General features: G+C 41.9%; 1 protein-coding gene across 1 annotated transcript in view; it reads right to left on the reverse strand.

Annotated features, from left to right (window-relative positions):
* LOC114666944 (MAPK/MAK/MRK overlapping kinase-like) overlaps window positions 1-24,320 on the reverse strand; it is a 55,601-nt gene that overhangs the window by 5,817 nt on the left and 25,464 nt on the right. The window contains exons 4-11 of the mRNA XM_028821997.2: window positions 22,438-22,508; window positions 20,667-20,745; window positions 20,048-20,096; window positions 16,848-17,026; window positions 13,291-13,392; window positions 7,702-7,875; window positions 4,888-5,011; window positions 2,648-2,839 (exon numbers count right to left, since the gene is read on the reverse strand). Coding sequence (XP_028677830.1) covers window positions 2,648-2,839; window positions 4,888-5,011; window positions 7,702-7,875; window positions 13,291-13,392; window positions 16,848-17,026; window positions 20,048-20,096; window positions 20,667-20,745; window positions 22,438-22,508 — 970 coding nt within the window. The remainder of the gene's footprint in view (window positions 1-2,647; window positions 2,840-4,887; window positions 5,012-7,701; window positions 7,876-13,290; window positions 13,393-16,847; window positions 17,027-20,047; window positions 20,097-20,666; window positions 20,746-22,437; window positions 22,509-24,320) is intronic.

Raw genomic sequence — 24,320 nt, forward strand, 5'->3', positions numbered from 1 at the left:
GGTGTCGAACTCCAGGCCTGGAGGGCCGCAGTGGCTTCATGTTTTCATTCTAACCCTTTTCCTAATCACTGACCACTTTTCATTGCTAATTAACTTATTTTCCCTTCATTTTAATAGCCCTGTTTTTAAGGATTCAGTCCTCTGAATTTATTCCTTTCTTCATTAAATGAGAGCCAAACAGAAATGACATGTGAAACAAGCCGACAGATGACCAGCTAAATTGGGATTTGAAACTCCAACCAATTTCCCTCCAACCAGTCTCTTAATGAAAAGCTGATTCTTGCTGTTAATTAAACTCGTTATTTATTTCCACAGCTTGTTGCTGCTCTCATTCTGCCATGGCAGACATTTCTAAAACTGTTGATTTTCTGTTTTTTTTCCAAGACCACCGTCAAAATGTTTTGGTGACCTGACAGATCAACCTTACTAAGACCTTCACCTTTCTTTATTTCCACATATTGTGTGATGGGCACAGGTGAGCTGGTCATGTGGCGGCTTGTTTTGTGTCTCATTATTGTTTGGCTGCTAATTAAGGAAGAAGAGGCAACTAAGGGATCTGAGTCAAGTTAATTAAAACTAAGACGAAGTTAATTAGCAGTAAAAACATGTCACAAATGAAGAAGAAGGATAGAATGAAAACCTGCAGCCACTGCGGCCCTCCAGGACTGGAGTTCGACACCTGTGCCTAGACTAAACGTTAAAGAAAGGTTACCAGGCAGAGTGTGTATGCCTCACAACTGTGAATATCTAAGACTCTTCAACAAGCAGAAGGCCGAGTCACCTGTGCAGCTAAATAATCCTGAGCTACTCCTGTTGTGGATATGAATAGAAATGTAGCAGCAGGAGGCAGTTTTACAATTCAAATACTCATTTTATTTCCCATGACAGCATGTTCCATTTTCGTTCACTAGAGCTTTTTCCGCAGGTGGTTTTTTTAATAATATTTTCATAAAAATACATTTGTGGAACCTTGTGAGTATGCAGCCGGATGATGTGAAAAGTTTTATGGATGTTTTTGATACTTTTCACTGTTGTCCAATGTTGGTCACCATAGATGTTGAATCTATTAGAAACTCTGTTTTATTGCACTAGAAACTACATAGGGTAATTGACATATAGAAAAATATAATTTTAGGGTAAAGTATTCCTCTAAACCCAGAATTCTGGTTGGCCTCCTTCAGTATTTGGAGCAAATGTCATTTACTACTCCAGATTGTCCTTACGGCAAGTTGCTGGCTTGCTGAATATTAAATACTAGCCATCCCCAGCGGCTTCACCCGCGTATTAGTGAAACAGGACAGTGACGAGGGCCCCACCCAGCTCCCCACTCCTGACGTCACTCTTCCTCCTCCCATCGGCCCGCAGCCTCTTCCTCGGATTAGCATGAAGATATCGCTCCTGCAAGCGAACTATGATTCTTAGCGCAATGAGAGACGTCGCAAAATCAACCGGAATGTTCAAGCAAATTATTGAAAAAAAAAAGATCTAAATCCGTCAAGTAGTTCTCTCGTTCGCCAACTAAGCGGAGTTAAGGTTACGCCCCCCCGAGGCAGACACGTGAGTGTGGCGGGCCCCACCCTGCAGCCCAGTGAGTTTCTCTCGGATTCACGCTAATAAATCGGCACCGCAAGTGAATTATGATACTTCGTGCGATCAGAATGTTCAAGCAAATTATAGAAAAAAAAACCCGATCTAAATCCGTTAAGTAGTTCTCTCGCGAAAAGTGGACAGACATACGAACGGGTCTAAAGAACCATAAGAAATTTCACACTTGGACCATGAAATTCTTAAAACTGTTTCTTAGAGAGCACCTATGGGCCAAGGGTAACCTACATTCCAAATTTCAAGTCCTCGTGATTTGGGAAATTTCGTGATGAGTGAGTCAGTGGTATCTGGCTTTTATATATATAGAAGATTAAGTAAGCACACTGTTAGACCCCTTGGATGTTGTAGCAAAGGAGAGAATTAAAATAAAACTTGAGTGTGGTTATGAATTGTAGATCCTCTCCATGGCACACTAACACTGAGGACTTTCAGCCAACAAATTATTCAGTAAACGTGTTTTAAGAAACGCTAAGGGTGCGCCCCCTTTATACCAACAGAAAACACCCGTGTAGTGCAAGTCAGGCGTTTTTCTTTCTTTTTAATTTTCATCCTTTTTAGTCATTCTGGTGTGTGTTAAAACTATAGTGTGTGTCTGTGTGTATACACAGTATCTGACTGTCATATAGTGCCTTTCACATCTATCTATTTATTTAGAGAGTTGCTGTCAGAAATTTTTGAACGCATTTACTTCTTTAGAGAAGGAAGCATTTATTGAACGGCAAGTAATCAAGGTTCATCTAAATTGCATTTGCTTTTACCAGCAGTCAAGTGGGAATCTACAAATACATAAATAAAAGTAGAAGATAGACAACTTTCAGAATCCATCATTTTATTTCCCATGATTTACCTTCCTATTTAGAAAATCTAATCCAAAGCAGGTTGGAAACATAATCTTTTGTGACATAGCAGAGACTAAAATTGACATAAAACATTCTTACAATGAGTACAGTATGGAAGGGGGAGTAAATTAGCTTAGATCCCCTCGGATCAATAATGCTCCTCACATAGCCGTGGGTTTTTTCTTTTACAAACAAAATGGTACCTTGTTTTTTCCATGGTAACTTATTGGATGAAGCAGTGGAAGATGTTCATGTTTCATGATAGAAGGAAGTGAAGAGAGTGGGTAAGAGGATAACTTTGAAGCAGGAATTGTTATGTTTAGTTTAGGCAACTCTACTGGATATGGAGGGCCATGTCTCCTGACCATAGGCTCCTGCACATGTTTAATGTGAAGCTATAAGAGGAAAAGGAAAGTTTACATTAATTAAAGCAAAACAGAAAGCATCCACAATTCACCCCCAAATGATTTTGGTCCCAATTGGCTAATCATGCTGGGAACAATTTTTTTTTCACAATTATTGATAGATGTAATGTAGTGAAAAGTCAAGCAAAGTGACACCTTTTATTGGCTAACTAGAAAGATTACAATACGCAAGCTTTCAAGGCAACTCAGGCCCCTTCTTCATTATTTGATTAGATAATTTGATTGTAATTATTGGTGACATCTTGCCTGAAGAAGGGGCCTGAGTTGCCTCGAAAGCTTGCGTATTGTAATCTTTCTAGTTAGCCGATAAAAGTTGTCACTTTGCTTGACTTTTCACTACCCTCATAATGGCCAACACGGTACGACACCCTAGTAGTTCTGACAGATGTAATGCAAAGCATCTGTGTATGCAAGCTGCTTTTATAGCCTGAGTAAGCGTGCCCAGACCTAGCTAAGTCTTAGCGTATCCATAAAACAAAACTTTGTGGCCAATATACACTGCCTGGCCAAAAAAAAAGTCGCCACCAAAAAAAAAAAGGTCGCACACTCTAATATTTCGTTGGACCACCTTTAGCTTTGATTACGGCACGCATTCGCTGTGGCATTGTTTCGATAAGCTTCTGCAATGTCACAAGATTTAGTTCCATCCAGTGTTGCATTCATTTTTCACCAAGATCTTGCATGATGGGTGTATCACTTCATCTGCCTCTCTTCTTACCCTGATGCGCCCATCACTCTGGAACAGGGTAAATCTGGACTCATCAGACCACATGGCCTTCTTCCATTGCTCCAGAGTCAAATCTTTATGCTCCCTAGCAAATTGAAGCCTTTTTTTCCCCAGTTTGCCTCACTGATTAGTGGTTTTCTTGCGGCTACACAGCTGTTCAGTCCTAATCCCTTGAGTTCCCTTCGCATTGTGCGTGTGGAAATGCTCTTACTTTCACTATTAAACATAGACCTGAGTTCTACTGTTGTTTTTCTTCGATTTGATTTCACCAAACGTTTAAGTGATCGCCGATCACGATCATTCAGGATTTTTTTCTGGCCACATTTCTTCCTCGAAGACGATGGGTCCCCACTATCCTTCCAGTTTTTAATAATGCGTTGGACAGTTCTTAACCCAATTTTAGTAGTTTCTGCAATCTCCTTAGATGTTTTCTCTGCTTGATGCATGCCGATGATTTGACCCTTCTCAAACAGACTAACATCTTTTCCACGACCACGAGATGTGTCTTTCGACATGGTTGTTTAAGAAATGAGAAGCAACTCATTGCACCAGTTGGGGTTAAATAACTTGTTGCCAGCTGAAAGATAATCGCCCATGCAGTAATTATCCAATAGGAGGCTCGTACCTATTTGCTTAGTTAAAAATCCAGGTGGCGACTTTTTTTTTTGGCCAGGCAGTCTATTAGTAGTATTAAAATATGAGGGGAAATCACAAAAATAAGCAATCGTGAAAAAATGGTTCACTGTAGGAAAATTTATGAGAGATTTTTGTAAACGGTAGTCCAAAATTCATAAGATACACCCAGGAGTGTTCAGAAAGCAAAATCTTTGTTGTCACGTATAACACTTGGGGTGGGTGGCAGAGCTTCTCTGTAAATAACTAATTTTTTTCGTTCACTCATCATGAACCTGCTTTATTCAGTTTCAAGGTCGTGGAGTGCTGGAGTCTGTTCTGCTAACATTGGACACAAGACAGGAACCCCCCTGGAGTAACTGCTAGTCTACAGGAAAGCACACACTCAATGCAGGACCACCTTATAGTTGCCAATCAGCTTAACCTGGCGTGTCTTTGGGATTGGTGGAGTTAACCCATGTGACATGGGAGGCCTGCAACATGAACAGGGAACTCTGGGGCTGTGTGACAGTGGCCTTTACCATTATGTCATCCCGCCATCATTTTCACACCCGCCCAAAATGTAATAAACACCTGCAACTGCAGCTGTTCTATCTATAATTGCTCCCTGCTCCATAACCCAGACAGGATGGCCACTTGTCAAGATGGTCCAACTCACCTGCCGTCGCCCCTGCCTTGCAATGCGCCACAGGTTATCTAAGGAATTTGGGGTGTCGCTGTTTTCTCCTCTTTCCACACTCCCTATTGCTCTTCGCATATTGGCTGCCTGCTTCTCGGCCACTCTGTTAGAAGGAAAGATGGAAAAATGTCAAGTTCATTTCACCTGCTCCTCTTGAAGATTAAAGAACTGAACTCATCCAAGTTTGAGACAACAATAAAGTGCAGCCGACTGCAAAAGGCACTGAAGATGTGCATGTTGAGAATCACCGATGGTTAAATTTAATTTCAATGACATGGTCATCATAAATGACAAAAGTACAAGGTGTGACAATTTAATTCCCAGGATGACCGTCTAATATCGCTGGTGTTACAAAGTGCTACTGAAACACTGGAGCTGTTGAAAGTGGAGGATGGGGAGGATCATCCACCCTGTTCACCTGACTTAGCCCCGTGTGATATTTGGCTCCACACAAAAATAAAAACTGCCTTGGAAGGATGAAGATTTTCAGACATTTCTGATATCCAGTGTAACGTGACAAACTGACTCAAGGGTAGCCCAGAAAGAGAGTTTCAAGTCTGGTTCCAGCAATGGTAATGTCACCTAACTAAATGCATAGCTGCTGAAGGAGGTTACTTTGAAGGTGACAGTAGCTGCAAGTCCACAGAGACAGCGCACATTTTTTTTTTTACAGGTTCATTCCGGGAATTAAATTGTCACACCTTGTAGCTTAGAATAAAATGAGATGTTAATTTGTCACCATAATCGAGAACATTCATTTAACTTGTTGGAGCCTTTACTCTACTTCGATTGTACACGTATATCGACATTTAGTGTCACAGACAACGTTTACTGAATTCAGTTGTGACGAATCAATGTTACTTAATTCTACCACTGACTCGCTCCGTCACCCAGAGGAAGTCATTTCATTTAACCAAAGTCGTTTAACGGTTGTTTCCATACTTTGAAAAGTATAATACTGTTTGCACAAAGTAGTAAGTCACTTAAGCACCCCTCATTCTAAAATTTAACAAACGTGTTTCTCCATGTTTGAAAATGCATCATACGTTGGTACAGCACTTAAGCTCTTTTTACTTATTCTGTGGTGTGTGTGTGTGTGTGTGTGTTATCTATTTATTTATTTAAAGAGATTCTGCAAGAAGCCAAAATTTCACCCTAGGGACAAGGGACAAATAAAGTTCTATGTATCTATCTATAAAAATATGGAGGACGTGTTCCCACATCACATGGCATATATGCCAAAGCAGTTTAGTGTAACCAAACATCCTGACAGCACACTTTAATGAATGTGCATCCGACTCCCGAGCTCCACAAGCCAAAGATGCAGCTATGCAGAGGTTTCTCAAAGCTACTGAACCTTTTTTCTTTTCACACCTGTTGCTCTGGTTTATGACACTTTAGCAAATCCCAAAACACAACCAAGAAAACACTTGGTAGGTCCATCATAGCTTAAACTAGGGGGCTTCGCTTGCCCACCCCGCCTGCAGTACGCGCCAACCACTTTGCGTCTCTGTGTTCTCGCCTTGTGAAGAGGGGGGCTGAACGCACCCCAAGGAGACGCGATTGCTCGTCTGACAACCCCTCTTAAACGATGATACAGTGGGAAACGCATACAGTTTTGGTTTGTTTTTACCTCCTCTTTGCTCGATCAGCTGCTGGCTTACTGCTGTTGCTGTGCCGTGTGATCTGCATTTCACGCTGCGCACTCCTCTCATATCACCTCTGTCCATATATCCAATCTCTTTTCGCTTTTACCTTTTCGTCAATATCGCATTGAATTTTGACTCGGTGTTTGGAATTACATCATGACAACGCAGCCGTGAGTGAATATCGTTTCTTTCTCTCTACAAGAAATGTGTCTGACATAACTACACAGGACTTTTCCAAGTTTCTTTGCGTAAGCTCTTGACTCGTGGGGCTTCCGGCCCCGAGTGTGGTTATATCGCTTGGCACGAAGACTCGTCTCGCGGGACGTGAAAGTTTCTCTGAGACAATCATGTCTCGTCTCCTTCCAAGAATTTCTTTCATAATAGAGAGACGTGTGTCACATTATATTATGATAATTTAGTGACACTAACTTGGGCTTATGTTGTGGTCTATTTGAACCGGGGAGTCGGAGTTTCCGAGTTCCTAGTTGGAACTTTCAACTGGAATACCCCACACAAGTCGGATTTCCTACTCGGAAACTCGGGGCTGGTTTGTCAGTACACCGTGAACTTCAGCGAAAACGTCTGTGTATTTCTGTCTCAGTAAATCAGTCAGTACTATCCAACATCTATCTGTGGACGTGCTGTGCTGGTGTTTGGATGTGCAAAATAATGCATAATGGCGTTGAGCAAAGAGCAAACACAACAAAGGTTTTCCTGGAGGCTTCTGTGTGTTTTTTTTTTTCCCCAAAATGTTTTACTGGAATGTAATAAGCTTGGGTGTGACATCATTCCCAGCTCCAATTTCCGACGTAAATAGAACACAGTATTAAACCACAAGGTTGCAGATTCCGCTTTGAACAAGTCACTTAACCAGATGGTGTATTATATTCCATTTCACATTGTAGTTCCCTCTGTGTGAAAAGTTTAAATGACTGGCTAATGGAATAATAGTTAAGTGAAACACACATCTTGAGATCCGAGGCTTGACGGTCCCATTTTGTTGTATTTTCATTCTAAATGCAGTTTACACAATTGTTCCTTTCAGCTAAATGATTTATGGAACAAGTTTCTCTTCTAGGGATTTACATTTCTAAAAATCCTTCTGCTTTCAAGAGCATCTAAATTATCTGGGAAGGATTCTTACCGAAGCTCTTTAAAGTAGGGATGTTGCAGTGCTGCTTTTGTGCTGATCCTGCCGTCTGGGTCATACTCCAGCATCTCATACATCAGCGAGAGGCTTTCTGGGGAGTTCTGTGGAATCTTCCGAGAGATACCAGACCCTTTTTTGTGTGGAAAGTCGAAGGACATAGCTCTAGACCTGATATGAGAAGAAAGTGTTAAAAATCGCAGCATTTTACAATTCAAATACAAAGAAATACATCGTTCTAGATCAGTGTGTCCCAACCCTTTTTTTTGGCCATGCCCCACCTAGGCCTCTCTAAAATCATGATGTCCCCCACTGTAACATATACCTTATTCTTATTATTACCTATTCAAAAAGTGAACTCCTGCTCACGTGGAGGAAGCCCATTAATTTGATCTAAACAAGCTTCCAAAGAACATGGAAACAAAAGAGGGAAAGGAGAGTTGACGTACTGACAAAGAAATCACTAAGAAATTGTTAAAAAAAAGTAATATAATATGAAGTAATATGAAAATACAGCAAATATGGTTTTGGAAACATATAATAAGAGACGTGATATTCATAAATATAAAAATAAGTTTAATGACAGCTTTTTCTGTAATATTTTGATCATTTTATATTTTTGTTATATTGCAAAATTTTATAATCATTGTTACAATTCATATTATTTTAATGGTAAAAACGATTTCTAAGTGGGTTGTAAAATCATAAATTTAAGGGTTCTTCACCATCCCTTCCACGTTTACATAAATAAAATTTTTTTTTTTTTCTATCATTTTTAACAGTCTGCGGTGGGTTGGCACCCTGCCCAGGATTGCTTCCTGCCTTGTGCCCTGTGTTGGCTGGGATTGGCTCCAGCAGACCCCCGTGACCCTGTGTTCGGATTCAGCGGGTTGGAAAATGGATGGATGGATTTTTAACAGTGAATTTCTGTTTTTTCATTTTATAAATTGTTTAACGTACCTAAATTCTCAAATTGCCCCCCTAAAAAATCAAATTGTGCCCCATCTTGGGAATCACCATTCTATATTTGAACCAATTTTCTTTCTATTCCGGCAACAAGGCAAGAACTAACTGAGGTGCCAGTTCCACACACACACACACACACACCTTTGGGATATGACATTAGGAGAATGTGCAGACTCCACACAGCTAGTGACTAGGCCGAGACTCAAGGCCAGAACTCCAAGCGGTCCGAACCTCCTGCCTGCTGCCATTGAAAAGTTTTTTTTTTATATCCAGTCAGATTTATTTCAATATAAGATACAGTGGACACAGAAAGTATGCAGAGCCCTTCACTTTCTGCACACTTTGTGTTGTAAATTTAATTTGCTATTATTGTCCTTCGATCTACACTCAGTAACCCATAATGACAACGTAAGAACATGTTTTAGGAAAGGTTTGCAAAATTTACAACCCCAAATCAGAAAAGGTTGGGACAGTGTGGAAAATGTGAATAAAAAAAGAAAAAAGCAAGTTATAAATTCTCCTCAAATTTTATTTCATTGCAGACAGTATGAACACAAAATAATTCATGTTTTTTTTTTGTCAACATCATTTGATTTGTAAATAAATATCCATTCTTGCCATTCAGGCTTGCAACACATTTCAAAAAAAGTTGGGACAGTACAGCATTTACCACTTTGTACAGTTCCCCTGTCTTTTAACAACACTTAAAAGACGTTTAGGCATTGAAGAAATCAAGTGACTAAGTGTTGCAGGTGTTAGTTTGTCCCATTCTTCCTGCAAACAACGTTTTAGGTGCGCAACAGTACGGGGTCTTCGTTGACGCATTTTTCGTTTCAAAATGCGCCAAACATTCTCTATAGGAGACAAATCAGGGCTGCAGGCAGGCCAGTCAAGCATCCGCACCCTCTTCTTACGCAGCCATGCCTTTGTTATGCGCGCAGTATGTGGTTTGGCATTGTCTTGCTGAAATAAGCATGGGCATCCCTGGAAAAGACGTCGTCTTGAAGGCAGCATTTGTTCCTCCAAAACTGAGATATACTTCTCAGCATTGATGGTGCCATCACAGAAGTGCAAGTTACCTTTGCCGAAGGCACTGACACAACCCCATACCATGACAGACCCTGGCTTTTGGACTTGTATCTGGTAACAGTCTGGATGGTCCTTTTCCTCTTTGGTCCGCAGCACACGGCGTCCATTTCTTCCAAAAAAGATGTGAAAAACCGATTCGTCTGACCACAATACACGTTTCCACTGCACAATGGACCATCCCAGATGCCTCCAAGCCCAGAGAAGTCGACGGCGCTTCTGGACACTATTTATGTAGGGCTTCCTTTTGGCACAGTACAGTTTTAGCTGACATTTCCTAATGTAACTACGTACTGTAGTGCTTGAGAGTGACTTCCTGAAGTAGTCCTGAGCCCACGCAGTTATATCATTTATTGATGAATGACGGTTTTTAATGCAGTGCCGTCTGAGGGCTTGGAGATCACGGCCATTCAGTTTAAGCTTGCGCCCTTGGCCTTTGCGCACGGTAATTTCTCCAGATTCCCTGATTCCTTTCACTATGTTATGCACTGTAGAGGGAGAAATGCCCAAATCTCTTCCTATCTGTCTTTGAGAAACGTTTTTCTTCATCATTTCAAAGATTTTTGCCCGCACTTGGTGGCAAACTGGCGATCCTCTGCCCATCTTTGCTCCTAAAGGAGTAGGCCTTTCCTCGATGCTGCTTTTGTAACGAATCATGATTGCAATCACCTGTTAACATCACCAGTTTCAAATCACATCATTATTTAGTTATTATACCTCATTACTACCCCGTAATTGCCCCCATCCCAACTTTTTTTGGAATGTGTTGCAAGCCTGAATGGCAAGAATGGATATTTATTTACAAATCAAATGATGTTGACAAAACAAAACATGAATTATTTTGTGTTCATACTGTCTGCAATGAAATAAAATTTGAGGAGAATTTATAACTTGATTTTTTATTCACATTTTCCACACTGTCCCAACTTTTTCTGATTTGGGGTTGTATTAAAAATCAAAAACTGAAATCTCTTAATCAGAGAAGCGTTCAGAACCTTTGCTGTGGCAATTCAAATTGTGCTCATGTCCATCCTGCTTGCTTTAATTCTCTTTGGGATGCGTTTAGAACTTGATTGGGCGCCATCTGTGGAAAACTGAATTGACTGAACATCGTTTAGAGTGGCACACCCCTGTGCACAGAAGGTCCACAATTCACACTGCCTGCCAGGACAAAAAAAAAAAACAAACCAGGAAGTACAAGGAACTCTCTGTAGTCTTCCTTGGTCAAACTGTAGTGTGGCATAGATCAGGGCAAGGAGATCAAACCCTTTCTAAAGCTTCAATTGTTCCCAGGAGTACAATAGCCTGAATAAATCGGAAATGGAAGAAATTTAGAACCACCAAGTCTCTGTCTAGAGTTGGCTGTCCAGTCAAAGAAAATAATCGGGCAAGAATTTGTTAGAAGGACAACCATCTCAGCAGCACTCAATCGCGCCTTTATAGTAAAGTGGCTCTCTCTTGATTGGAGTTTGCCTAACAGCATTTAATGAACTCTGAGAGTACGAGGAAATAAAGACTCTGTGGTCCAATGAGACAAACTCTTTGGGAAGAAGTGCAAGCACTATGTCTGCCAAGAACCAGGCATTGCTCATCACCTGCCTAATACCATCGCTGGGTTGAAGTGTGATGGCATCATGATGTGGGGGGTGCTTCGCAGTAGGGAGACAAGTCAGAATGGAGGAAATTAACGCAGCCAAATACAGAGAGGGCCTTGAAGAAAACCTGCTCCAGAGTACAAGTGACCTCAGTCTGGGGGTGACAGTTCACCTTTCAGCAAGCCAATGGCCAGACGCATACAGCCTAGACACTGCTGGAGTGGCTTCAGAAGAAGTCTCTGACTGTCCTTAATTCACACAACCAATGCCCACTCTTAAACCCCACCAAACATCTGTGGAGAGTCCTGAAGATGGCAGTTTTCCAATCTAATCCTCCAATCTAAAGAGGATCTGCAAGGAAAAATGTGATAAACGGCCCAAATCCAGATGTGCAGAGCATGTAGAGACTTACACAAGAAGTGTTGAAGGTAGAATTGCTGCCATAGGGGCTTCTACAAACTACTGAATTAAAGGCCTTAATACTTCTATGAATGAGGGATTTCAGTTTTTGAGTTGCAATAAATTTGCAACCTGTTCTGAAAAAAGTTTTCACTTTTTCGTTATGAGTTATTTATTGCAGCACAATAAAGTGTGCAGAAAGTGAAGGAGTCTGAATACTTTGTGAATCCACTGTACATAGAGAAACCGTGTATAACTATTTTATTACGAAATTCTCCAACTTCTTTAATTCTTAGGGTGCCAGAACTTATTCTAGCGGCATTGAATGGATGGCATGAAATGGCCTTGGAGACGCATCAGTCCAACGCTGGACCAACTCGGACCTGTTTATCCTTTAACTGGACTAACTTAGGCTAAGTTCACAATAACATGAATATATTTAAAAACACCATTTTCATTTTAAAAGTTTTCCCTCCACCTAGCATTTTCAGATCCCTTCCTAAAAGTTTATGATTCACACTGAGATATCAAAAAACACATAAAACTTTCTTATTGGATACGTGTTGCTCATCAGCCAAGAGCGTCATTCGGCTTCAAAGAAAATTGAAATAGCAAAGGATCGATAAAAGAGAAAAAGTCCGACTTCTTTGTGTGGACAGAGGATGAAGTACAGCCACTCTCAAAGGTTACAAATGAGTATAAGGTTGCCAAAGCCTTGGAAGATACTGAAGTGGCATCCCGGAAAGTTAAATACTGCAAAATATTCATGTGTTTCTATACACAGCATCTGTCGATTGATGCAGAGAAATTAGGAAAGGACAATCCCAGAGTAACGATGACTGAAGTCAGGACCTGATGACATGGCAAATCATAATAAAAAACTAAAAAACAAACAACTCCATATTCACACTGATACCCGAGACCCAGCATTTTCAAAGTTACACACTTTGGACAGCATTTCCAAAGTAATACACTTTTAGATGTCAAAAATGCCACTTCAGTCTGGACGGCAGGACAATACACATAAAAAAACAGACATCCATGTTGGCATAGGACAAAGTGGGCATTGCTCATACTGCTAGGTATTTAGTGGCCTGTAACGACAGCAGATTTAACAGAGATGTAAAATTCAGCTTGACCCCCCATTCAGCTTGACACCTTGGCCAGCTCTTCATCTGATAACCAAGGTATACATTAGAATTGAGCTGGCACCTCTGCAGGCACCTCCTTCATACAAGAAGGCACCCGAATGGACATCCAGCTTAGGCTTATAATGACAAAATGAACTCTGGCTGGATGTGATGGACAAGACAAAAGCTTATAAGCAGTTCACATTTATCCTTTAGTTAAAGAACAGTGCCATCTGCTGAATCTTTCATTGTTTGCAAGCTTTGCACTTCTTGACTTTTTGTTTTTTAGAGATGTTAAGGTACAGCACATGCATGCCAGGAAACTCATTCATCAAATACTGCAGTGTAGTTAAACACTTAAAACACGTTACGTCTTGTTCTTCGCCTTCTAAAATGCCTCTTCAACTTACTGTTTAAACTTCTTGAGAATGTCAGGCGTTGGTGTGCCAAGTACGTCATGGATTTTAGAGATCTGATCCAGTTCATTGGCGCCAGGAAAAAGGGGATGGAGGCTGTAAGAGAAGTAAATTAGCAAAGGTTATTGGAATCGCTTGCTTTTTTGGTCATGGCATGTGTGACTTTGGAAGGGTCCAAAGAGGATGACTTCTGGAGAGTGGTTTCACTTTAGACTTTACATCTCTTATATATATTTCTCTTCTGGTTCGTCCTGCTTCCACTTCAAAACCGGTCCCGCCCACATGCAGCCGACATGGCATTTCTCGATTCCTATTCGTCCTCTTCCATGTCATGCACTATACTGGCCTACTGAGCGTAATACATCCAACAAGTTCTCGAGGTGCTGCCACAATGGTAAAGTAGCTTTACCACCTTTGCGGGAGCCACCTGTGTCTTTACAACAGCTTCTTACACAGCAAACATCAGAAGCTAAAAATTATCGTGAACACATTCGAGAATACAACTCTTCTCTAGCGTTTGTTTCCACGGGTGCACAGATAACTCAACCTCCTGGCCACGGACCATACTGTTTTAAAATACACGGGCAAATTTATCACCAAATCTCTCCACAATACGCTAACACTTCTACCTCTCCAGGATATGGACAGTTGTATGTTTTTGACACAGCGCAAGCTGCTAAAGTACACTTAACAAATAAAGCAAATTCTGCATGCAGCGAAAATGTACTTCTCCAGCTAGATTCCATGCTCAGAACCATCAACCCCTTCGCTAAATCATACAAACACATGCATGAAATCACTCGGTCCAATCCAACAGCATCTGTATGAATGGTTTTCAAGGAAACCCCTAGGCAGAATTTACGATGATACAATGCCCCAACATGTCACACCGATGTTACAGCGATTTTCGTTGGAGAAGATGGCGAAAAACACCTGCCAAAAGGGACATATGCATCTATCCCATAGGCAACTCCTGTAAACAGATTTCCACGCTCAATATGAATTACGATCCTATGGTTTACCCACTTTTATTCCCTTACGGAGACATTGGCTGGCACAAAGATTTACAACATGTTCCCGATAAAAGAACCGCCAAGCGAATAAGGCTTACTCAATGCCAATTTTACGCGTACAGATTAGCAATGAGGAATAAAGTTAGTATTTTGCACTCCAGTGGCAAACTATTCCAACAGTACTTCATAGATGCATATGTTAAAACAGAGGGCGCACATCTCAACTATCTCAGATTACATCAACAAGATCTGCGCGTCGAACTATCAGATGCACTGCAAGCAAACGCTGAAAATAACAACGTACGTGTAGGCAAAATGATCATATTATCATCCACATTTCCAGGAAGTCCAAGATCCATGCAACAAAACTATCAGGATGCCATGGCCATAGTACGTAAATTCGGAAAGCCTGATTTATTTATCACTTTCACATGTAATCCTGCTTGGCCGGAAATTCTATATGCATACTGTGTCTTTCAAGAAGTATTTATTTCTTCTTGATTTCTGAATTCCTTTCTCACCCTGCTACGGTGGGCGTCGGCTATTTGACATATAAATGGACTACTTTAAATTTAGAAAGCACTGCATCTTCAGTTTGTTTTGTGCCTTTTACATACAAAATCATCTCAAAACATTTCAAAAGAGACTGGCATACTCTTATGTTCTATGGTCCATATTCCACATTAAGCCTCCCCAATCATCTGAACTCAATACAATCAAGCATGCATCTAGTAGACATTTGTCACACCAGCTAATTTACAATTTTGGGATTTATCAGAGTCAACATCTTACAGCATCTTCAGCTGAATCTTCAACACCTTGCCTGGTTCATGTTAGGATTCATTCAGGCTGCTCTGTAGGAAAGTGGGGTGTCACTTACTAGGTAGACGGACCTAACAACATTGCCACTCTATAACAAACTCCCACTGGGTTGTATGTACAGTGAGGAACATAAGTATTTGAACACCCTGTGATTTTGCAAGTTCTCCCACTTAGAAATCATGGAGGGGTCTGAAATCCCCATTGTAGGTGCATTCCCACTGTGAGACACAGAATGTAAAAAATAAATTCAGGAAATCACATTGTATGATTTGTTCAGAATTTATTTGTATTGCACTGCTGCACATAAGTATGTGAACACCTGGCAATCAGCAAGAATTCTGGCTCTCAAAGACCTGTTACTCGGCCTTTAAGAAGTCTACTCCACTTAGTAATTTTTAATAGTAGCACCTGTCTGAGCTTTTTAAAGACACCTGTCCACCCTACAGTCAGACTCCAACTACTACCATGGGCAAGACCACAGAGCTGTCAAGACACCAGAGACAAAATTGTGGACCTCCACAAGGCTGGAAAGGGCTACGGGGCAATTGCCAAGCAGCTTGGTGAAAACAGATCAACTGTTGGAGCAATTGTCAGAAAATGGAAGAGGCTAAAGACGACTGTCAGTCTCCCTTGGACTGGGGCTCCATGCAAGATCTTACCTCGTGGGGTATTACAGATGACAAGAAAGGTGAGGAATCAGCCCAGAACTACACGGGAGGAGCTGGTCAATGACATGAAGAGAGCTGGGACCACAGTTTCAAAGGTCACTGTCGGTAGAACACTATGCCGTCATGGTTTCAAATCACGCATTGCACGGAAGGTTCCCCTGCTCAAGTCATCACATGTCCAGGCCCGTCTGAAGTTTGCCAATGACCATCTGGATGATCCAGAGGAGGCATGGGAGAAAGTCACGTGGTCAGATGAGACCAAAATAGAACTTTTTGGTCTAAACTTCACTCGCCCTGTTTGGAGGAAAAAGAAGGAGGAATTGCATCCCAAGAACACTATGAAGCATGGGGGTGGAAACATCATGCTTTGGGGGTGCTTTTCTGCAAAGGGGACAGGACGACTGCACTGTATTAAGGAGAGGATGAATGGGGCCATGTATTGTGAGATTTTGAGCAACAACCTCCTTCCCTCAGTCAGAGCACTGAAGATGGGTCGTGGCTGGGTCTTCCAACATGACAATGACCCGAAGCACACAGCCAGGATAACCAAGGAGTGGCTCCGTAACAAGCATATCAAGGTTCTGAAGTGGCCTAGCCAGTCTCCAGACCTAAATCCAAACGAAAATCTTTGGAGGGAGCTGAAACTCCGTGTTGGTCAGTGCCAGCCCCGGAACCTGACAGATCAAGAGGAGATCTGTGTGGAGGAGTGGGCCAAAATCCCTGTTGCAGTGTGTGCAAACCTGGTCAAGAACTACGGGAAACGTTTGACCTCTGTAATTGCAAACAAAGGCTTCTGTACCAAATATTAACACTGATTTTCTCAGGTGTTCACATACTTATGTGCAGCAGTGCAATACAAATAAATTCTGTACAAATCATACGATGGGATTTCCTGATTTTCTTTTTACATTCTGTGTCTCACAGTGGGAATGCACCTGCAATGTGAATTTCAGACCTCTCCATGATTTCTAAGTGGGAGAACTTGCAAAATCGCAGGGTGTTCAAATACTTATGTTCCTCACTGTATAGCTAAGCAAGATATCAATACCTGATTATTTCAAAGAATACACATCCAGCGCTCCAAATGTCCATTTTGTATGTGTAATATCCATCGGTGAGAAGGCACTCAGGAGCCCGGTACCAGCGGGTCGAGATGTATTCAGTGTAAGGCTGCTTCGAGTAGACACTTCTGCATGAGCCAAAGTCCGCCAGCTTCAATGTGTCTTGCTAGCAGAGAAACAATAAAAAAGTTTTCTGAAAAAGTGACGAGAGCTACCGAAATGAATATTTTAAGATATTGGAAAGTTACATGAATTAGGTCTCAAAGTTTTATGCCACTCTTGCTTCAGACTTTCTAATGGACTCCACCCTCACAACATTCTGTGAACATATTGTGCATATATTTATTTTTCTTCAATGTGGCAGCTTGCAACGATCCATGCCACAGAGGACAGGTGTCCATCACTCAAAATCCTTACACACTAATGGCACGGAGGTCCAACTCTGAAGTTTGTTTCAGCGTTTGCTTTCGGCAAACTACTCATCCTTTAAAAAGGTGAGGGCAGTAAAACTAAAAAATGAACTTGGGTGTCCGATTACCCCCAACTAATTAAACGGTGCTCTTCCGGACGTTGCTTGCTGCTTTGTAAAGAGATTGCCAAGTCCATTATAAAATTACAACATCAAACAGGTTCAAGAATTTGCAGCAGCAACACGGTCAATTTCAAATTGCCTTGGGTTTTTTTTTATTTTGCATAATTATCTTTAAAGGAATACTCCGCCCAAAAAGTATATATATATTGTTTTAAACAAGGGCAAAGTAAAAAATAAAGGCAAAGTAAAAATTAGGCAGTAACTTCAACGGATAGAAGTTGACACAATGCAATACGTTCAAGATGGCTAATGAGTAGTTTGAACATGAACAGCGCTCTGCCATTAGACTAGTTAAAGCCAAGGTCACATGAACATGGCGGCTCCACTGTGGGATTGCAAATAGTGAGATTTCTTTGATGAACTTCTGCAGGTTTCACTCCCTCTGCTCAAAGGATGTTGGCTTGTGCAAGTCAGTGAGCTGCCTGGGTACCCATTTTGCACAAGCACTATGGTACCCCAAGTTCGTCATGCACAATGGCAGGTGTAGATCCATAAGAACCGAAGAAATTTGATAAATGAGAAGAGGCCAAACCTGTCTGTTCAGTGAATAGCTAAGCTGGCATCCAGATTTTCCCTTAAAGTTGTCAAAAGTTTCTTCTTCAACTCCATCTCTTGGTAGTTTAAACCAGAGTCCCACGAGTCTCTGAGTAAAGAAGTACTTCCTGGGTTCGGTTTTAAAAGCATTTCCTTCCCCTTAATTTCCAACGATGTCCTCTAGTATATGATTCACCCTTAAGCTGAAAGAATGTTGCTGGATCTACTTTGAGGATTTTACATTCCTGCAGTAGGTCCTCATGCAGTCTCCTCTGCTTCTGACTAAACAGGTTTAATTTCCCTATAGCTGATATACAATTGTGTAGCAACAGTGGACAATGCAATCTGTTGGTCTTTTCTGATGATGTTGATGTCGGCTTGCGAGCGACAGACGGTTGATCAGATTGAGCTTTGTCTGTCACACTTGTTCTTCCCACCTTAAACCCAATCATAAGCGTTCCATTGAGTCATGTGTTTTCACGTTCGTGCTGAGCCAACATCCTTTAGTGGGTTTCAGCAGGTTTCACTATGGCACGTTGTTCAACAATGGTGCCATCCCCTCAGCAGAGCGTCCATGTTCATTTGACTTTGGCTTCAATTAGATCAGGGGTCCTCAATCACGTTCCTGGAGGGCCGCAGTGGCTGCAAGTTTTTGTTCCAACCCAGTTGCTTAATAAGAAGCCCTTATTGCTCACGTAACACTTCAGCTTCACTTTAGTCGTCTCGCTCGTTAAGATTTTGAACCCTTATTGCTTATTTTAGTCTTAATCAGCCGTATTCTTGGTTTTAATTGCTCCTAATTAGCAATAACATGCAAATGACAAAAGAGAGCAGCATTTCTCCTTTTAGCTGGTTACCATTTGGGTTTAATTAAATACTTGGAAGGAAAGTGAAGAGAAAAAAGTGAAGGACTGAGAATTACTCCTCCATTTTAGCCTTCAGATCATTTGGATGATATCCTTAGAAAGGGAAAGAAAATCAAAGATACGAGAATGACCTGACATAGCAGAGGTAAAGCACTAACAAGCCATGAAATTAAATTACAGGGAATCCTCGAGTTACAACGTCTCGACATACGACGTTTTGAGTTTACAACGCTCACTCCCATAAAAACTTTAAAAAAGTGAGATGTGAGCAGGAATAAAAGGATTTTTTTTTTTACACTCATTTTTTCTGTTACTGCAGTACAGTGTACAGTATAGTATATTTATGTCCTTTCCTTTTTCTGTGGCTTAGTTGTGTTTTTATGTTCTAGATTATGATTTTGCAAATGTGTTAGGGGGCGGCACGGTGGCACAGTGGTAGCACTGCTGCCTCGCAGTTAGGAGGCCCAGGTTCGCTTCCCGGGTCCTCCCTGCATGGAGTTTGCATGTTCTCCCCGTGTCTGCGTGGGTTTCCTCCGGGTGCTCCGGTTTCCTCCCACAGTCCAAAGACATGCAGGTTAGGTGGATTGGCGATTCTAAATTGGCCCTAGTGTGTGTTTGGTGTGTGGGTGTGTTTGTGTGTGTCCTGCGGTGGGTTGGCACCCTGCCCGGGATCGTTTCCTGCCTTGTGCCCTGTGTTGGCTGGGATTGGCTCCAGCAGACCCACGTGACCCTGTGTTCGGATTCAGCGGGTTGGAAAATGGATGGATGGATGGAAATGTGTTAGGATAGGTAAGTGACTTAGGCTAGGGTGTGTTTCGACTTACACCAAAATTCGGTGTACATTACTGTTGTAGGAACGGAACTGTGTCGTAACCCGAGGACCCCCTGTATTGGCAAGAATTGCTTTCTAATTAAGCAACCAGGTTAAAACAAAAACCAGCAGCCACTGCGGCCCTCCAGGACTGTGATTGAGGACCCCTGAACTAGACTAACGACACAGCACTGCACTGTGAATGTTTGAGCTACCCATGAACCATCAGGAATGTGTTGTATTACGTCAGCTTCTATCCGACGCGGTTCCTACATAATTTTCACATTGCTTTCACTTTTTGATTTACTCTCGTGGTTGCCAACTGCACTGGCTTTTATTCTTAACTCTTTGAAATAATATTCAAATCCATTTTTCTTTTTTTACCTTAATTAAGATGTTTTCTGGTTTCACATCTCGGTGAAAGATCCCATTCCTGCAACAGAAATAAAGGACAGAAACACTTAAGCTTTGTCAATTTAGCCTCCATGTCAGGTACTGTCTGTGGATCAGTCGTTTATTAGCTTTCCATGACGTTGGCCATGCTACACTGACACTTAGGTCTACTGCCACAGATCTTGCGGCGGTTTAAAAACAGCAAACCGGTAAATGTTGCCCTTGGCAATCTGGTCTAGTTAAGTAAACTTGCTGTATGACTGCCATTAGGTACGCATGAGTGTTCTTAAATATCAATCCAGCACTGTGCAGCCTTCACTTGAGCTCTGCTGAAGGTCCATCTGTTCATTCACAGACCGGGTCACTCCACTTCAGAACCCGTGTCTGCAACTTTGGGTGCAAGGTCAGAAGTGGGCTTGCTCATGCACATGCCCACCTTCACACTGGCTCATTTCATGGTTAACCTCCCTAGCATGACATTGGGATGTGTGAGGAACACTCACATGGACAAATACGTACAAGCTGCACACAGACAGTGCCCAGCTGGGACGTTCTGCTCAAACAACAGTTGCCTCACCTTTACAGTTCCGTTACTTCTTGTAATTCTTACCTGTGCATGTGATCCAAGGATTTGCAAAGCTGGTACATGTAATTTTTCACTTTGTTTTCTGGTAGAGGATGTTTCCTGCCTGCAAATCAAAAAATATATATACATTAATGATGTTTGCTATGCAGCTCAAATACTGAAGACTCTGTAGCTCAGGTAAAGACAGACTCCTCTGAGCTCTGACAATGCCAGACTTTGTACCGGCGCTTGTATGGTACAGCAGACAATACTGGAATTTGGAAGGGTGACTTCGACTAAAATTAGGTTGCTGCTGAAAGTGGTGGACATCTAGGCCAGCGTTTCTATACCTACAAACTAGTAAAGGGCCTGGGGTGAGCACAAAACATTTACTCGTGCCAATAAACAAAAGATTGTAATCCATTTTTAATTTTGTCTTCTGTTCCAGCCCCTGCATTAATCACCAACAAACGGTTGACAACTCCATATTGTACAGGTCCTACAGAGCTCTTTGTGTTTCCGCACATTATGGAGGGGCCAACTGATAAAGTGTCTTATCAAGTATGTGTGTCTAGGGGACATCTTCAGGGCTCACAGAGCAGAGGGGGATTCTGTCACTAATCATCTCTCCTTTTCCCACCCACAATTCTGAGGCTTGACAGCCAGAGGATGTTTGAGCCAGTTGTGCTTCCACCAAGAAGCCCTGCACCTTTCTGGTTGGCGATATAAAAACCCAGAAGCCAATGGAAGTCGTGGGTTCACTCCACTTTCTATTTTCGCTTGTTACCAGTTTTGCACCCACAAGTGCCATTTATTTTGACGTTTTTTTAATGAAGGAATTAAACAAGGCTACCAGCTGGTATCCCAAGCATTCATTTGGCCAACATTTCCTACTTTTAAATTGGCGTAGTCAGCAGGATAGAGCAGCAGCAGGCTCAACCAGACCTTGGTGAGGTAATCTACAACATGAAAGAGCAAATAAGGCAACTTGAAGTACAGGTTGCTACCCAAAGAATAGAGTTTGCACAGTAGGAGGGCATGAGGCAATGCCATGGGAGCCCTCAAGGTGGACAGTGCATTAGGACACTCACGACTACTTGCCCCATTGTACCTCTGCAATGACACTGAAGTCTACCTTTTGATATTAAAGAAAACGGTACAACAAGCATATTACAACCTTTAACTGTGGGTAGAATGGGGGGGGGGGTGATTAGTGACAGTACCCCCCTGTGCGCAGGGTAGTATCGTTTAAATTCTGTGAGCCCTGAAGATGTCTCCTATGTGCACTTACTTGACAGCCTACTAAAAGTATTTACCATCCTGAAAGTTTTCACATTTTGCTATTATTCATTTAGTTCTTTCTGTGTGGCCTCATGCAATAACGAATTATCTTATATATAAATGTCTATGCGTGGAAGTGTGTGTGTCTGTCTGTCTGTCCGGCCCGGAAGTGCGAGGCTACTACAGCATGAAGCTCAGACAGCCGGCAAGGAGGTCGCAAGTTAACGAGTCGGAAGAAGAAAGCAATTCTGTTGCCAAAGTAAAATCGCCAAGAAAACAGAGAAACTCTTATGCAAGCGAGACGAGCACATCGGCAAAACGAAACCTCCTTGGAGAGAGACGCCCAGAGTAGTCCCTTTCAATTACCTGACATCTCTACATTTCAGTTTTTTTTCCTGACGATTTCAATAGTTTCTAGGACCCCAGGCTTTTTACAGCACGGGCTTACACGGCTAGTAAATATATAAAAGATAAAGCACAGCACCAATCACCAAAGATGCAAAGAAATATTTAGCACAGCACTGGCGATACTGACCTCGGATTAATTCATAGATGTTCATCTCCATCAGCTCACAGATCAGAGAAAGCAGACCTGTCTTTTGATCGCTAAGGAATGAGGAAAAGAAAATGAGTATCTGTTACAATATGTGTAAGGATATATAGCCTGCCTTAAGAATTGCCCAGCTATCCATTATTATGGAAAACACGATTTTGGGTTACTTGTAATGAGAGTTGGGCACTTCTCTCTTTGCTTGTAGCACATTACCTTTCATTTGGCTCTATGACACTGGCTTCCAGTCAATTATTATCTCGTCATCCCGATGTTTCCACTACAAGCTGCCCGTTTCAACAGCCCAAACACTGCAGACATCACATAACCCTGTGAGACCACTGATGTCTTCTTGTAAAACCTGTCTACCGGTTTGTGACTTCAAACCTCTGGCACTCTCTTGCAGAGTCTAATCCTGAGGCTCCATCTGTTTCGACACTCAGAAGCCGACTGCCTGCTGTCCCTTTAATTGCACGTTTTCACTGTCCCTACAGTTCAATGTGACACTGTTTTCTCTACCTCTCTGCACAATATTAAATTGGACTGCTGGTCTTGTATATCTCTACCCAAACATTTACCTTGTTCTGTTAAATTATACTGTTGTCGTGTTTTTTACATCATAGCTATACGCTATCTTCAGCACATACGGTGTCTTCCACTGCTTTATTCAGTGGCTACTGCTGTGCATTCCATTTTAAAACTTTATACTGTGGCAATCCTTAATTGATATTGCCCCTTTTCTAAAAGTTGTTGCCAAGTACACTTCCATTGTTCTACTAGTGCCTGCCTGTCATATTTCATTTTTTCATTGTAATGTTCCATTTTTGTATTTGATATTGTATGTTAATCTTGTTAGCACTTCAATGTGTCTTGAGACGGAGCATGCTGTTATTGGCACAATGCCGATTTCAAAATGGCACACATAAGCTTCACCTGCTGGAACTGCTGTATCAGAAGGGCATCTTCCACATCCTTGATCCTCCGGTTATGTGTTTTGGCATGGGAAACAAAAAATAACCTACTGGAGATGCTAGATGGACAAAACTAAGCTTCTTCTACAGCCATCACCTGGCACAGCTAACATCTGAAGACAAAGGACAACTTCCTAAATCAGAATCTGGTCAGTATGCTGTTAATCAAGCTTGTGGAAGACCTCAAACGTGAAGATGAGGAACCCGGTGTCTGAGTGGCCTGCTAAGGTGCCAACATGAGCTTCAAGCTGGTCAGCTCTAGCCAACTCCTGGAACTGGCCTGTCGCATCAACTTTGTTTAAAAATCCAGCTTGCAGCCCCAATGTGTGAACTGTTTGCTTTGTTACTCCTTCCCTGCCCTTAAGCCCAGGCTTTGTGGTCGTCACGCCATCTGAAATGAGGGTAAAGCAGTGCATGGCTTGTAGCTGGGTGCCATGGCCATGTTGGAGGAGAAACCAGAAAATAACCTGCCAGACAAATGAGCCGTGTCAAACTGAAGAATCACACAGACCCCACCACACAGAAGAACGACTGAAGTTTCAAGGTACCTGCACTATGTGCATGTGACAATAATGAGCCTATGAAAAACACTCTTTGGGTGTACTTACCACATCAGACATTTACAGAAGTGCCGCACAGCTTCTCATTGCCAAGGTCACTTAGAACATTTTGTGGTTAATAAACAGCCAGCCATTGGCGTACTGTGTGCCACTCCGGTGTAAATAGCTGTCCCACACCTATGTGGCTGTTCATCTTCTGAAGCCTCTGTAGTCTAATTTTAGTTTTGTTTTTTTTTGGCCGCTGTATTCTATTTAGCACTAAGCGCAGCACAAATACCAAACACTTGTAACTGCCCAGCAATAAGGAATACATTTTTTAGCATTTGCAGATGTTTTA

This window comes from Erpetoichthys calabaricus, chromosome 16 (assembly GCF_900747795.2).
Source record: "Erpetoichthys calabaricus chromosome 16, fErpCal1.3, whole genome shotgun sequence".
NCBI classification, from domain to species: domain Eukaryota; kingdom Metazoa; phylum Chordata; class Cladistia; order Polypteriformes; family Polypteridae; genus Erpetoichthys; species Erpetoichthys calabaricus.